At 42.6% G+C, this 16,275-nt stretch overlaps 1 protein-coding gene across 2 annotated transcripts in view; it reads right to left on the reverse strand.

The window, feature by feature from the left end:
- Positions 1–16,275, reverse strand: part of ccdc88c (coiled-coil domain containing 88C) — a 51,489-nt gene that overhangs the window by 21,076 nt on the left and 14,138 nt on the right. For both annotated transcript variants that reach the window (XR_007966490.1, XM_052085645.1), the window contains exons 4-25: positions 15,716–15,785; positions 14,923–14,981; positions 14,194–14,277; positions 13,791–13,934; positions 12,355–12,575; positions 12,204–12,285; positions 11,624–11,782; positions 11,281–11,427; positions 10,415–10,565; positions 10,156–10,337; positions 9,669–9,806; positions 9,197–9,481; positions 8,317–9,114; positions 8,028–8,155; positions 7,782–7,923; positions 7,018–7,167; positions 6,588–6,749; positions 4,588–4,865; positions 3,857–4,000; positions 3,035–3,221; positions 2,017–2,162; positions 324–413 (exon numbers count right to left, since the gene is read on the reverse strand). Coding sequence is in view for 1 of the 2 variants with exons in the window: in XM_052085645.1 (XP_051941605.1) it covers positions 324–413; positions 2,017–2,162; positions 3,035–3,221; positions 3,857–4,000; positions 4,588–4,865; positions 6,588–6,749; positions 7,018–7,167; positions 7,782–7,923; positions 8,028–8,155; positions 8,317–9,114; positions 9,197–9,481; positions 9,669–9,806; positions 10,156–10,337; positions 10,415–10,565; positions 11,281–11,427; positions 11,624–11,782; positions 12,204–12,285; positions 12,355–12,575; positions 13,791–13,934; positions 14,194–14,277; positions 14,923–14,981; positions 15,716–15,785 (3,947 nt within the window). In the remaining variant the exon portion in view is untranslated. The remainder of the gene's footprint in view (positions 1–323; positions 414–2,016; positions 2,163–3,034; positions 3,222–3,856; positions 4,001–4,587; positions 4,866–6,587; positions 6,750–7,017; positions 7,168–7,781; positions 7,924–8,027; positions 8,156–8,316; positions 9,115–9,196; positions 9,482–9,668; positions 9,807–10,155; positions 10,338–10,414; positions 10,566–11,280; positions 11,428–11,623; positions 11,783–12,203; positions 12,286–12,354; positions 12,576–13,790; positions 13,935–14,193; positions 14,278–14,922; positions 14,982–15,715; positions 15,786–16,275) is intronic.

Consider the following 16,275-nt stretch of genomic DNA (forward strand, 5'->3'; position numbering starts at 1 on the left):
CACTTCCTTTGCTTTTTCCGTGCACTGAAGACATTTGGGTTTCTGATCAAAAAATTAATATCACATTGAAGTTCGGAATGGTGGTTGGAACAGAATGAGTTCTGAAGCCTAAAAAGCCATTTGGGCTTGCATTTTACAGAAAAATGCACTTAAACTAATCGGGAGAAGCTTCATCATACATCAGGACAATGACCCAAATCACACTGTCAACACAACAAAGGACATCTCGTGGGTTAAAAGTAGAAGGTCCACTCAGCTTCCTGTGTGCAAACTCAACACAGGAAGGCCGGAGCCGGAAACGAACCCTGCACCTCTGTACTTACTTTTTGGGTGTAGGGTCATAGAACTTGTACTGGTCCATGATCTTCTCTTCCAATTTCTCTTTCTGACGACGAAGAGTGTTCAGTTTATCACTAACAAAGTCAAAGAAGGAAAAAAATTTTTGCAAAATGTCCAGAGAAACTGTTCTTCATGCTTTGTTATCATTTTTTTTTTTTTTTTTATGATGGCGCCCCCTGAGTGGCTGCCTCTCCAGCAGCTCATATCTTGCTGCTGGAGGCTGTAAATTTCCCCATTGTGGGACAAATAAAGGATATCTTATCTTATCTTATCTTATACCTGTCAACCTCGGCTAATAGCTGCCCTTATAAATGATTACGATTCCCCTTACAAAGCAACAAAAACCCGTACAACGGTTTACCGCGCATGCGCACATCATGCTTTATCAATCCAACCGTACGCAGCGATGAAAAAAAAATATGCAATTGAGGATTACTCTTGCCGCAACAATAGTAGCGATCGACGACGGCATTGTCGTTGGCTACCAGCAGGTGAGACGATCCGGATTTGAGGCAAAATGTTTTTTGTGAGATCGGTTCACAATTTTTTTTGTTGTTGTTTTTAAATAAAAGTTGTAATACGCCGTACATGATTTGAAATGATAAAAAAAACCTCTAAAATACGGTGAAAATATACAAGTTGACAGGTATGCGTTATCAAAGTCAAAATTGCCCCTTTTCCACTTCGCAACAGTTCAGATCTACTCCTTATTTTGATTAGTAATTGTTTTTTTTAGCAATAATTGTGGTAAACAAAGGAGACTCAAGTCAACCAGGGAGTGCTGCAGCAAAGTGGAGACTGTAGAGTATCAAGGCACTGACAAATTGCATTTGGTTTTCACAACGTCCACTGCAGGTTAGGCCGCAGAATGGCAGCGGGACAACAGCGATATCGCACCAGCTTGCCCATATTTGCCACTGGTTGCTGAGTGACCAAGTGGGAAGTAGCCCAAGTGACTTCTTCTGCTGGTTTTGATGTATAAGTAAAACTTTCAAAAAGTAATATTTTTATATTACATTATATTACATACATTTCTAACACTTTCAAAAAACATGATACAAAGTAATGGTGATCTGCCTTTTTTACCACGTTACAGAAGGCCAATTACCTTGTGTTCCACTCGTCAGGAAAACTACGATACCAACCACATTAATTATTGATTCCGCTATTTGTCATATTTTGCTTTTCTCTGCCGTTTTTGCTGTCAATCTGTAATCACTGCGCCAAAATCACCCGGCAGGGTGTGGCGACGCATAAATAATCAATGGGTTCGTGAATGGCTTATTGTGATGTGCCAAGTGCAGCGTGAAAAGGCCTAATACTGCAGCTTCCACTCAACAAGGTCAACTTACGTTAGCATGTTTGTATAATTTCCATTAGGGTTATTCGTTACAAAGCCTGTTGGAAAGACAAAGCTGCCTGATCAACAGTGGTTTCCTTCACCCATTAGGCATGTACTCAGCATCCTTAGACGGCCTGCTAGTACCTGATGGCACCGATCGCGCCAGCGGAAAAGGGTCAGTGAAAAAGTGGCATGTAAAAGAGGCTTGGGTTCTACAGAATGAATTGCAATTGCAAAGGGTAGTGCCTACACTGCATACAACACAGTACAGTACAGTTTCTTATGTTCCCTCCTACATCGAGTAAATACAGTATTGTTGGTGTGCGAATAGTTACATGTACAGCTTCTGCTCCTGATGATAAAGCTCTTTGCTCTCCATGCTTCTTTCCAGCAGAGTGTGGTTTTGCTGACTCAAAAGGTTGATCTGGCTCAGCAGGTGATGATTTTCTTCTTCTAGATTCCCTTTCAGGCGACTTAAAAGCTGATTCAAACCCAATGCATTCCAGAGTTGACACAAGCATATCACCTAATTACTGTATTTTCCACACAATAAGGCGCACCTAAAAGCATTACAATTTCTTAAAAGCCAAGAGTGCGCTTTATAATCCGGTGCTCTTTATGTATACGTCTCTTTATAGTTCCCATTGAGTTGTTTCCCTGTCAGGGTTCCGATGCCATCTAGTGGTGTTCTGCCCAACACAAATTGACATGTGCATTCGTCAGCACACACTGAAATAGAGCTCACAAACGTACTTTGTAATGCTTTTAGGTGTAGGCAGAGATCACAAATTAGGTTTGTGAGCTCTGCGCAGCCATCAGAAATGAAAATAAGACCAAAAGCAGAGTTAACTACTGACAAAGGAAGGAGACAAGCAAGACTTCAAAGGATATTTAGACCCTTGTGAATGTGAGCTTGACTCGATTTGTGTGCTTTTTTGTCAAATCAATTGTCATCATAAATTTTGTCTTTCATTTATTGTTTCCTAATGCCATTTTCATTTACATGTTTCATGTCCATGTTCGTGACCAGTTCTGCATGGCTTTGCTTGATGATAAAGCTTTATTGCATTGTATTCCCTTTCGCGTAGCTCCATCTAGTGGATGCATAATGCCACTACAGCCACTATTGTAGCTTCGATTCTATGCAGTGTCAAGTCAAGTCAAGTCAACAGTATTTATAGAGCACTTTCAAACAGCCATCGCTGCATACAAAGTGCTGTACCCAATATATATGAAAAGAGTTTTGAAATAGGCCATTCATTGAAGGTGCACCTTGTAATCCGAAGTGCTTTATAGTGGAGAAAATATGGTACATGAAAAATATTACTTTTTTACATCTGGGAAAAGATTTACCTCACAGTGGTTGTCGAGCTTGGTCATAGTGAGGTCCAAGCCCTGGTGTTGCTCCATGAGCGTATCATACCGGGACATCCATCGATTCACTTCTAGCTGAGCAGTGCTAAATGAGGTCTTGAGTTCATTCATCTGCTGCTGGAGCGCATTGCACTGTGCAGATTGCTGGGATTCGCTATGTGACATCCTAAAGATTGTACACAACACGAGCCAATAAATACGTTTCCTCTGAAGCGGCAATATTTCATAGATTTTTGAAAATGGGAGACAATAAATGCCACGTGAACTGAATAACACTAGGGAATGATTTGGAGAAAATAAAACTATGCAGTCACAATAGGTCAGTTCTATCAGTATCACCAAACAGAAGACTAGCATAGCAGTTTCTTCTCTTAACCTTGTAGCTACGGGCATAACATTTTCAAAGCTTGTAACAATTCCATTTTAGTGTTTTATTACACATTAATTTCATTTTTTTTTTAAGAAAACGGGGATCTTACATTTCAATAGCTTGGTATCATAGAGGAAAAACTGAAATCAATTTTGGATTCCACACCCAAACATTTGTTAAAAATGGTTGTCAGATCTAACTCAACAAAAAAAATGTATTCCCCAGTGTCATTTCTTTGTTGACCAACACCTCCTCACTGAGCTGTCCACAACAATCGAGATTCTCATGCCCCAAATCACAATCACAAGTATTGCGTGTTCAAATGTAACCTGATGTGGTACCGACATTGATTTCAAGGAACTAAAAAAAAAAATCATAATCTGGAGCTCTGCATGTATGTCATAAACCTGTCAGCGTCTGCCATCTTGTACCTGTCCACTTCATTTTTAAGTTGAAGGTTCTCTTGCTGCAGTAGCCGATTCTTCTGGTGCTCTTGGTTTAATGCCTCTCTCTCCTTCTGACCTCGCCCTTCTAAATCCTCCCATTTCTCTTTTTGCTGTAACAAAGCGCAATACCTGCAAAGAGGCAGAGAGAAATTACACAGAAGTCAATTAGTTTTCAGAGGGAAAAAAAAATAAATGCTGCCATCATTCATGAATATAGTTTCATTATAGAGCTGCAACTAATGATTGGTACTTTAACAATGGATTCATCTGTTGATTTTTTTTCTCATTGATCAACAAATCAGGTTTAATTTTTTTTTACATTTCTATCCCTTTCGAAAATAAGATAAGAAAACCTTTATTTGTCTCACAATGGAGAAATTCGCAATCTAGAACAGGGAAAAAAAAGGACATAATTTCTAATTTACATTGCAGGAAACCGCCCAAACAGAATGCTGCATTCTGCTGCATCGTGTTGAAAATGACATTTGCTATGCTAACGATGAAGTCCTATGCTGGACTTGTGTGTTACACAAATGTGCATTGGCTGCTCTACTTGTGCGTGACATGACGTGTGACATAGAGCGATTCAAGCGTAATAAAAGTTTTTTATGACAGCAATTCAATTGCTGAGTCACAATTTTGATGTTCAACTGAAAATTCAAAATTGGGGGGAAAGTGCTTGTGTTCGACCTTGTATTTGTATGTGACAAACTTACTTGCTGTGCATTGTTCTGTGTTCGCCTTCTAGTGTCCTCTGCTTGACTTTCAGAGCCGTGTGTTGACTGATCAACTCCTCGTACTCATGTGCTTGCCTCTCATGTACATTCAGCAAGCGCTCGTGGTCATTGAGAACGCTTTCTCTGCCTCGCCAGGCCTCCTCGCGCTGTCTTTGCCATGACTCGACCTCATTCTCCAAGGCGGTGACTTGGCCTTGCAACACGGCATTCTGAGCCATGAGAGATGCACTCTGGGACGACAGTGTGGAGTTTTCCACCTAGGAGACAGTAACATCCATTATACCAGGGGCCTGCAACCTGAGGCTCCAAAGCCACACGCGGCTCCTTCATCCTTCTGCTCGGGCTCACTGTGACTTTGGAAAATCAATAGTTAGTATTTCACTTTAAATTTGTTTTCATTTATTTACCGTATTTTCACGACCATTCGGCGCACCGTATGGTTGGGTGCAGTTTTATAGTGGTAAAACATACGCCAGCTTAAACATACAGCATGCATGAGCGCACGCTAAAAACACGTTAGCTTGAAGCATACGGTAGCATGCCAAGACAAAGCTACAAGACAAGCTAAAAACACATTTTTAAAAAGACAACTGAAGCAAAACCGAGTTCCGTTGTATTTTATTTAGCCATCGTACAGTGGACTCACGTTTTTCGCTCAATCATCACCCAGAAATCCATCAAAGTCCTCATCCTCTGAATCAGAATTGATCAATTGTGCAAGTACAGGTAATCCATCAAAAACGCCGTGTTCCCTCTCGTTGTCAGAGTCACTCTCATTGCCATGTGGCTCCACAGAAATGATGTTCGGCTTTGGCAAAAACTCGAACAACAGTGCAAGCAGACACGTTCGTCCCAGCAGCCACAATCCATTCGCAAATTGTGGCGTAACTCGTCCAGCGCTGCCTCTCACTCTTTGTAAAGTAGTGTTTGCCATCTATCATCCATTGTTCCCATGCCGTTCGCAACTTTACTTTGACCGCCCGGGTGATGCCGATGTCCAGCGGTTGTTTAGTCAAGCCTCCGGGAATAACGGCAAGCTCAGAGTTCATTTGCTTGACTTGGTTTTTCACCGCTGCTGTGAGATAGGGACGCATGCCAAAAGCATAACCGATGGCTTGAAGTTTGAGCTTCGTAGGCGTCTCTTTGTAGAATTTATTTTCGGGGGTTCTTAGAAACCAAAACCGAAGTTGTTTTGCAACAATGCACATAGCCACACTCTATACAGGTGTTGGTACCTGCTTGCGGCGTCCCTTTAGCGTCCACTTACACGCCCACCCTTCACTCATTGGCAGACTTCTCCCCCGCATGCCTGTCCTCTCTCACGTCTGCCTTCGCTCTCTCTCTCTCCAGATATCTATATATACACGCCCACCCGTCACTGATTGGCCGACTTCTTTGCCGCACGCCTGTCCACAGTCACTTCCGCCTTTTCTCTATATAAACAGCGTGTCGGCTGTCTGTCAGGTTTTGGAACTCAGCGCATACACAAGACGCTCCGCATCATAAGGCGTCCCGTCTATTTTGGAGAAAATTGAAGACTTTTAATGGCGCCTTATAGTCGTGAAAATACGGTACTCAATTTGAAGACTATGGTGCTCTTGTAACATTAAAATAAAACTTTTTTTTTTCTCTCAAAATATGCGGCAAAGCTGCCTTCACCTGGGACCAAGATTTCCGGAGCTATTCGAACCCCTGCAAGCAACCCAAGAAAAAAGAAGTATCTGAAGAAAAATAATAATATTACGTGCCACATCGGCTATTTTTTGATTTTATTGATTGATTTCATAAATGCAACAGTTTCATTCATACATACAGGAAAAAATAGGAAGGAAGGAAGGAGAGAGAGAGAGAGAGAGAAGAATTTGAGATTTGGATATGGTTTGTTTGTTCCTCTGGTATGAAACAAAGTAAAACAACATGCCGAAAACATGATTGTGAACAAAATGATTGCCTGAGGTGTTTCAGAATGATCTGTGTACCTGAAGTTGTGCTGTCTGAGTATGCAGAGCTGAATTCTGCTCCTGCAGCACTGTGGTGTGTCGCTGCAGTGTCGCCATTTGGTTGTTGAGTGAAGTGTTTTGGTGCTCAAGTTGTTTAAGCTGATCCTTCAACAAACTGCTCCGAGTCTGCAGTGAGGCATTCTAGGGAAAATACGGACACCGTTAATAATGACAATAGGCAAGAACTACTCAGAAAATATGCATATGGTGACCCTGACTGAATTACAAAACAGTGATGTATTTACAGGAAACTGGATGACATGAATTCATATATTTGAAAATCAAACTAAATTTCATTTCTGAGCAACAGGGTGAGTGTTAACAAGCCTCAATGACATTATATCAATTAGACAAACCAGTGACACACCCACATACACTCAATTGCGAGCAAACCCCCGCCGAAACTTACATTCTTCTCGATCTCAATGAGATGATCTTTGATACGGAGAAGCTCAGCAGTTGCTGAGCTGCCCCGTCCGTCTCCTCCTGAGAACTCAGGGGGGTTGTGGTTTTCTTTTCTCTCCCGTTGCTCACGGAAGGTAGACACTTTCTCAAGCGCCTGAATCAAAATGAAAATAAAACAAATTCTCGTGGGTCTCTCTCTATTTTTACACACGTCTCTTACTCATTCCGAATTTAGTTATGTATGCTTATATGTGTTTCTGCGTCGACAGATTTAATTCTGAATTGAAAACATACAGGAAGTGTACAGCACAGGGGCATTAGCGAGCCTGACATCTACATGCAATTGCTGTTGCTTCTTTGCTGCCTATTGGCAATACATTACACCATGGAAATTTACTTCCTGTGCAAAGTACTGAATTGGAGAAGACTTTCTTAAAAATTTAAGCTACAACTTCACCAAGAAATGGTTAAATAAATAATAGGGGGGGGGGGGGGGTCTCTGGACACCGCATGATCTCCATGTGTTACAGTTTAGGAAAGACAAGGTACTCCTTTTCTTGGGTGTTTAAATACCGGAAGTCAGAACAGGTCCTAATAACTGGAAGTTAACTACTAAGTGCAATCTTTCCTGGTGTGTACTTCACCACCTTCACATTAAGTTTCTAAACATATTTGACAAAACAACAGCTGAAATACGATTCACTTGCCCAATAATTCGAAACTACTGGCATGAAGCGAATGCTCGGCTGTGTTTTTATTTTCACTCACAGTAGCTAGCTCATTCTGTAGTGTGGCGTTGCGTGTGTTGCTCTCTTCGAGTTTCTTCTCCAGATTGGAGATTTTGCCCTCTTTAATCTTCATTGCCTGTTGGACTGTTTCCTCCAGTCGGGATTCAAGCAGCTTGTACTTGCTGACGCACACAAGCACGAGTCAACGTCAACGTTTTACAGTAAGGCTTCTCGGTACTCCAACAAAGTGAGCATTTGTAAAGTATTTGGTGCGATTTCAAGCTACCTGTCTTCCAGCATGTGCTCCTGCTGCAGTAGTCTTTCTCGGTTGAGTCCCACCTTCTCCAGTTCTTCATTGAGTCTTTCCAACTCGACGCTGTGCTGCTGGACTCTCAATTTCTCGGACACCAACTCCTACGCGCAATGCTCTTTGTTACGCTTATTATAGTTAATGACAAACCTATGTGCACCCGCATGTGCCATTCTACTGTGCAGTATGTAATATGAGTAGCTCACACCACACAAAGTCCTCGATATCTACCCCCCCCCAAAAAAAACAACAATGTCACTCTTACCTCTCGAAGTGTAACCAACGTTCTCTTGTCAATGGTGGCCTGTTTGTGCAGCTCCTTGTTCTCCCTCTCCAACTCTTTGGCCTTGAGTGCCACCTCCTTCAGCAAATTCACTTCTTTTCTCAAATCTACGCCGTTCTTCTCCGCCAGAGCCAACTGACGAGCCTTCTCCTCCAGCTCCGCCTCCTTACCTTCCAGGAGCATTCTGTTCCTCCAACTCTCTTTTTCCAGGTGCTTCCTTCCCTTCTCAGACTGTTCCAGGTCCACCAGCATCTTCCGTCTCTCCCTGTCCCCTTCCTCTCTCCTCCTCTGCTCCCGACTCAGATCTTCTATTTCCTTTCTCAGCTCTTCCTGCCTACGCAATGCTTCCTGCTCCTCCCTCTCCATTTGTTCCCGCTCCTCTTTCAACTTGTCCATCTCACCCTCTAAGCGATGCTTCTCTTGATTTAGTGTGGCAACACTGACTTCCAGCCTCTCTGCTCTCTTCCTCTCGCCGTGTAGCTCCACTCTGACCTCCTCCAATCTCCTCTGCAGTTCTTGCAACTCTTTCTGCACCTCCTTGTAGTCCTCCTGTTGTTTTGTGAGAAGAGACGCTGAGGAGCGCAGATTTTCCACGGAGCGGCGGAGGTCCAGGTTTTCCTTTGTCAGGAGGCTATTTGCTGCTTCCTGTCTCTTCAGTTGCTGAAGCCCTCGTTGAGCCTCCTCGGCTTCCCGTTTCAGTCTGTGCACGTCCTGCTCCAGGGAGGACACCTGCTTCTCAAGAAACTCTGACCTCTCGCTGCAAGCACGCAGAGATGTCACCTGGAGACCCAAACGTCCAAGTCGATCACTTTGTTTTCGCCCCCCTTCAGGAATCGTATCATCGATAAAGGGAATGGCTTACCTCTCTGTTAAGAGCATCCCTGTTTCTCTCCGTCTTGGCCATCTCCCTCTCGACTTCACTGCATCTTTCTGCCCTCTCCCTCAGCCTCTCTGCCTCTTCTTTGGAAAGCATGAGTTGAGTTTCCAGACTTGCTAACCGGGCACTGGTATCAGTAATGCCTTGGTGTAGGTGGCGATTCTCTGCTTCCACCTCGCGGACCCTTGTTTCACTGTGAGACTGCGCCCGCTCACGAAGCGACACCATAGCATCAAAAAGATGCTGCTTCTCACTCTCCAATTCTGAAATCTTGTTACACGGGAGAAATAGAGCAGGAAGGTCTTAAGCAAGGCACACGATCTCTTTCTGTTGTTGACTCTTTCTGTTGTACTTTGCGTTTACTGAAGCTTGATCTGTCTTTGCTCTTCATCACATCATGACGGACTGAACTTCTCTGGTGTACAACTGAGCTTCTGACCGTGTTGCTAGAATTTACCTGTCGGTCTTTGTCTGCTCTTAGAGCGTGCATTTCTCTTTCCAGATTTTGCTTCTCCTTCAACAATTCCTCCGCAAGTGACTCCATGTCTTGATTGGTCAGTTTCTCCTGGTCCAGCAAGCCTTGGAGACGCTCCAACTGAGAGAGACACCAATATAGTCATGTAAAAGCTAAATTAAAAAAAAAAAAAAACCTTACAGACAAAGACGAACAAAATCCAGAATCAAAATTAAAACAGAGGAAGAGAAGACAAGGGCTTCAGATGATCTGCTTTGCTCCCTTTCAATCCCCTATTCTGCAGGACTCTTTAGTGGTTCTCATTTCATATAAGGTAGGCTACTTTTTAACAAGGTTTTACATCCACAAGCCTGTTTTTGCACACGCAAACTTGAGGGCTCCACAGGGTTCCACTGTCCAGGCTTGACTGGATTTCTTTCTACGAATGGCTTAAATGGCTTACATTTTAAAAAGGTTTTTTTGATTCTACCTTGGTACTGAGACCCTGGTTATCCCTGTCCAGCTCTTGGGTATGGAGTTGCTTCTGTTGCAGCTGGTGATTCTCCTCTTTTAGTCTTTCAATCGAGGTTTGCAGCTCGCTGTTCTCTTTCTCCAGTTTCAAAACTCGACTGGAGACACACTCGTTGAGCTCATGGACAAACGATTTCCGGGCTACAGCACACCAAAAATTGAGAAGTCAGGTTCGGTGGAAAACAGTAATGGAAAATGTGTAGGTACCGCTAGCTTACTTTCCGAGATAGAATTGTCTTGGTTTTTGGTTAGCTGTTCCAGTTCCCATCCCAGATGAGCCGATTCGTTCATACTCTGTTTCTGTCCAATCTCCAGAAGCATGTTCTCCTCCACCAGCTCCTCGAGCCGACGGCGCTCATTGTCCCTCTCCTGCAAAGACCACAGACAAACATTTGTGTCCTAGAGCAAATACAACATATGAGAATACCAACTTGCATGACCACTTATATATTCCCAAAAGAGCATGAGCTGAGCGTGGCTCAGAAATTCTCAGCAGATTATGCAATTCATCAGCATTTCTTTGCAGGTCAGTGGACTGCGCATGCATATAAATATCACTTTATAAAACATTTTGCCATCTTACCCATTTAGTTTTTGCCTTCTATCCATCCATCCTTCCATTTTCTGGTTGGATGGATGGAGCCTATCCCAGGTGTCTTTGGGCAGTTGGCGGGGGACACCCTGAAATGCTTGCCAGCGAATCGAAGGGCACACATATACAAACAACCATTCGTGCTCACAATCACACCAGGGGACATTTTAGTGTGTTCAATTAACCTCGGGTGCATGTTTTTACATGGAGCAAACCCAGGCAGGCACAGGGAGAACGCCACACAGGAAGGCCGGGAACTGGAATCAAACCCTGAACCCTCTGCACTGTGAGGCAGACGTGATAACCAGTTGTGCACCGTACCGCCGCATTTGGTTGCTTGTTACCAAATTAAATATGTTTTTGTCTCCAAATGGATAACTGTGCTACACAGTGAGCAACTGTGTACGATGAACAATTGTAACATTCCACTTTTATTTGTCCTTGACGGTGTATTAAGACAAGCAAGTTGTATGTGATATAATGACACCATACCATTTCCAAGTCACGTATTTTAGCTCGTAGTAGCAGGTTGTCCTTCTCCATCGCGTGAACTTTCTCACAGCGCCCCCTGGAGACTGATAGTTGCTCCTCCAGCAAAACTTTAGTCTCCATAAGCGTCAGGTTGTCTTCACGAAGCTCCTAAAATCCACACATATTAAGTATAGCTCGGGTGTGAGTCCCTCTTGCTACATATGAGTTTTGGGTCTTGAGATGAAGAATCCATAGTTTTTCGGTGATACAAAATATGAAATTACATCGCTACATAGATATAACAATAAAGAATGAATCGTCAAAATTGATTCATAAATGTGAGTCCCATAGAAGATGTGTTTACCTCCACTCTGTTCTTGTAGAAGTGAACATCATTGAGTTTCTCTTTACACCGAGTCAACTCGGTATCGAGTCGGTCCACCCGGGCCGCTTTCTCCCTCAAAGAGTCAACCTCATCCCGATACAGTCGTACAGAGCGAGCCTCACAAGACAGTGACTGATTCTGAACCACACACAGAAACATGAATACATACATGCTTTCTCTGTGGCTTCCGTGGACAATTATCTTGCGAGGCGTCATTTTTTTTGGCGTCGTTTGAGCCAACTAGTCAGATGACGTAAAGGTTGTAATTCTCAGGTGTCATATTATCGAATCTGAGCAAGGCTAGGTATCACCGTCAAATAGTTTCTATGCACAATATACACCTGGGAGACAGTTTTGGTGAGACCAAAACTGGAAATCAGTTACCGGTATATTCAATTTGGGTTGTTAACTGTCTCTAAAATTATGAGTTCTAGGAGGCCCTCTTATCCCAATGAACATGACATATTACTGACACGATGGCAACATCATACACACGCAAATTACCGTATTTGATGATGATGAAGCACACAGTGCAGGGATTAACGCACGTGAAGCTAACCTCTTGTTTAAGTCTCTGAAGCTCCTGATCTAGATGCTCCACTTCATGTTTGGAATCCATCAACTGCTCAGTCTTCTCTTCCCTGCACACAGAATTTTACAATTATCTTGTGCCTACTGCATGGTGAGCTTAAAAGCCTCAGTCGACTCACAACTCTTGTCTATATCTGCGAAGCTTGGCCTTCGTGTCCGCGAGCTCGACAGATATATGCTGCTTCTCTTCTTTGGTAAGGCTGGCCACAGCCAAGGCTGATCCTTTGTTATTCACTATCACACCTCCTGAAGTATTCACTTGCCCTGGGTTACCTATTGATCTTTCCTGGGGATGCAGGCTGGATAAGTAGTCCCTCTCCTGGGTAAGATCCACAATGACCTAAAAGGGGTGACATCAATTCTCAATATATCATCTACTGTATATAAATAAAAATATACATTCCGTATTTTGCGGACTATGATGCGCACCTAAAAGAATTCAATTTTCTCTAAAGCTGACAGTAAGACCTATAATCCGATGCACCTTCTATTTGGTGTTGCAGTCTCTTTATATTCCCCGTTGAGTTGTTTCCCTGTTTGTGTTACTATGCCATCTAGTGGTGATTATTAGCAGGAACCAATTGTAACCTAAAAGGGTTCTCCCCGACACCAATTGACATGTGCATTCGCCAACCCACACTTCAACAAACAATGACTTCGTTAGTATCTGCGCAGCCATTATGAAATGACGATGATACCACAAGCATAGTTAACTACTGACTTAACGAGCCCCTTGTGGATGTGAACCCTCGAGGGCAATTGTCTTCACATTTTTTGACTTTCATTATTTGTTTTTTCATGCCATTTGTATTTATGTTTCATGTCCATGTTTGTGATCAGTTCTCATTGTGACAGCTGCAGCGGTTGTGAAGGCTTTATATCAGTCTTTTTTAAACTGTTTTGAGCCAAGGCACACTTCTTTCATTGAAAAAAAATCTTGCTCTACATAAATAAAGCTGTATTGTATTGTATCCCCTTTAACGTAGCACCATCTCATGGATGCATAGCGAAACTGCAGCCACTATTGTATGCGCTTAATAATGCAATCCGCCCTATACAGTATATGAAAACAGTCTGAAAATAGGCCATTCATTCAAAGAGCGCTTTAAAATCAGAGGTGCCTTATAATGCAGAAAATACGGTCATGTAGCAAAATGTTCATTTCTCATTAAATGTACAAGTGTTTTCATACGTTGGGAATATTTCCTGCATGTCTGACACTCAATTGTGATCAAACCTTTAAGGTGACAGTGCCGAGGTACGGGGATGCCAGATGAATGAAGAACTGCCGTAAAGCTTTAAAAATAGAGCTAACCGGTGCATTAGCAGCCCATGCTTTTGGCCTGCTAGTTAGGGCACTTGACTCTTAAGTCGGGGGACGGTGGTCGTGTGGATTCGAGTCTCGGTTTGCATCAGAAGACCACCGTCACACCTGATCGAATGTGCTTCAGCTTCAAAGTCAAGTTCATAGGACAATTATTTCATGAGATGTCTGCTATAGAAATTGTTCAATGTGTTTTATTCATAATTCTTTTTTTGTGGTTGTTATCGTTACCTCACTGGCCTTGTCTCTCTGCGCTATCAGTTGCTGTAGAGACGTAGCCATGCTGCGTGACAATGGTTCAAACTCTTCCTGTGCTAGCCCTGCTCCTTCCTCTAGCCATGAAAGGTCAAGTACATTCTGCTGGTTGTGGGTCACCTGCAAATACAGATACACACTTTTACTTTTCACTTGTTATACGACTGTTGCAGTCAGCAGTGTGACACTGCACCGAACTGAACTGAGATCTTTTTTCTGATATTTCACCATTCCGAATTAGCTCAATAAGGAAAACCAAAATAATAGGATACAATTCATCAATCAAATAACCAAGTGCACGAAATGGTCTACAACCTAAAGTCCAGGATAGTCATCATGTTCATCGTTGAACATACAGTATATACTGTTCTTCACTGACCTCCTGGATGTGAGCGACGATGGCAGCTTGGGTCTCAATGTCCAGCAGTTTGATCCTTTCGATCATCTCCTCCTTACGCTCACACTAATATTGAACACACACTTCAATCGTTAGAAATATACATTTTTGCAAGTTGTTTTTATATTCCGCTATCGAAAATGGAAACTACGGGAAATATATTGTACATGTAAAATTTGTGGCTGTTTATTTAGCTGCTGCTAAGAGCATTTCATCATGTCAGCATTTGTACATGGCCCAAGAAACCCCTTCCTGTCTTCCTGTTCCCTGCCTCAGTGAAACCTTCCTTTTTCCTGAAAACAGTCAGAATAGACCAGGTAGGAAGGAGACAAACTATCGGGGAAGAAAATAGAGGGAGAGGGAGTGAAGTTTGGAAGGATGGTAACAAAGGGAATAACAAAACAACTGCGGAGATTGAGAAGTTTAGCGTTTAAGTGGGCGCAGAGTCAAGGCGGCGGTGTAACTTCTGTATTAGGATGCTGCTAAGAGTAAAAGTAAGAAAAAAGAAAGTGTTATTTGATCAACATTTTCATGAGTCTTCAGCGTAGCAAAGTATTTCATCCCACAGTGATAGTCTCACTGTGTATCGTATTAGCAGTATGAGCAATCAGCTTTGCTCAGACATGAAAAACTAAACAGACACAAATACTCTTCTTGGGAGAGACTGGTTGTCTGGGCATGTGTGTGTGTGTGTGTGTGTGTACGAGTTACCTGGACAGCACAGCCAAGTATCAACAGTAAAATTCTTTTCAGCTCCTCCATGCTCTTTTCTAAAGGGTGGACAACACAACGTTTTACTTTTTCACAGTTCAGTTTTGAGCAAAGTAGCTTTTTGTGGGGCGTGAAAACAAAAGGTCTTTCCTCACTCATAACACTGTTTGAATGTTTTTTTTCCACTGGACTTTTAACTCCACTCGGCTTCCTGTGTGAAAACTCCACACAGGAAGGGTGGAGCTGGAATTGAACCCTGCACCTCTGCACTGTGAGGCCGACGTCCAAAACAGTTGTCCACCATGCCGCCCCCTCCCTCTCTCTTACTCTCTCTCTCTCTCTCTCTCTCACACACACATACCTTCATGATGTTTTACACAAGAAACACAGTTAAAGTGCATTCTGAACTGAATCCATCCGTACATCCGTTTTTGAACCGCTTGCTTATCCTCTCATTTCAACTGTACCGCTTGGTGGAACACTTCAATGAAATATCAACATTTGTAAATTCAATGTCAAACACAACTGGGCGAATGATGAGTGTGACTATGTTTATATGCAGTCAATGTTTTGTTTAAGGTCAAAATTGTGGTTTCATTTGCAATAACCCATTTGCATGGGCGAGCAGAAAGATTTACTGCTGGATAAATTGGAATAAATTGGAATCCCGGGGGTCTTTTGTCATTGCCTTGGGCAACCACACTATTAGCAATATTCCGGTTATGAAACTGCTATTGACTGAATGTAAACATAGCCTGTATAAGTGATGAGAGTGAGCGTGAGTGCGCGCTACCTGATAAGGGATCCCTGGCAATGGAGAGAATGTTTGGAAGAGGCATCACTATTAACTGCTGAAGGGTATCCTGTAACGGAGGAGGTTTGTTAAAGCAATAAAAACTGAAATTGAAATTGAGTGTCACACCTAAACAAAAGGACTTATGCACACCTTTCAACATGTATTTGGTTCAGGTTGATATCCTGAAGCCTAAATGAACATTAATTTGATCATACAACTCATTCCTATGAAGAAACATTCAAATTTAGAAAACATGCTCAGCTCGGCCTGAAAATGCATTTACTGAAGCGAGGAAAATATATACATATTTTTTTAACAACCGTCTGTAAGCGGTTTTGTGAACAAAAATGTTGGGATCGGAACAGAATGCTGACAATGTTGTGTGTTTTGGGACAAGGGAAGTCGCTGTCATCAGGGAAAGGTTATCTTGGAATAGAGCACGCACACGCACACACAAACTTTCTTCATTGAAAATTTCAGAGGTGCAACAGTGCAGGTCTGGTAGCAAAAAGAAACAATTATTGGATGATAAGAGTTATTTTGATGTTTAAAAAAAA

Source organism: Hippocampus zosterae, chromosome 14 (genome assembly GCF_025434085.1).
Source record: "Hippocampus zosterae strain Florida chromosome 14, ASM2543408v3, whole genome shotgun sequence".
Classification (NCBI taxonomy): domain Eukaryota; kingdom Metazoa; phylum Chordata; class Actinopteri; order Syngnathiformes; family Syngnathidae; genus Hippocampus; species Hippocampus zosterae.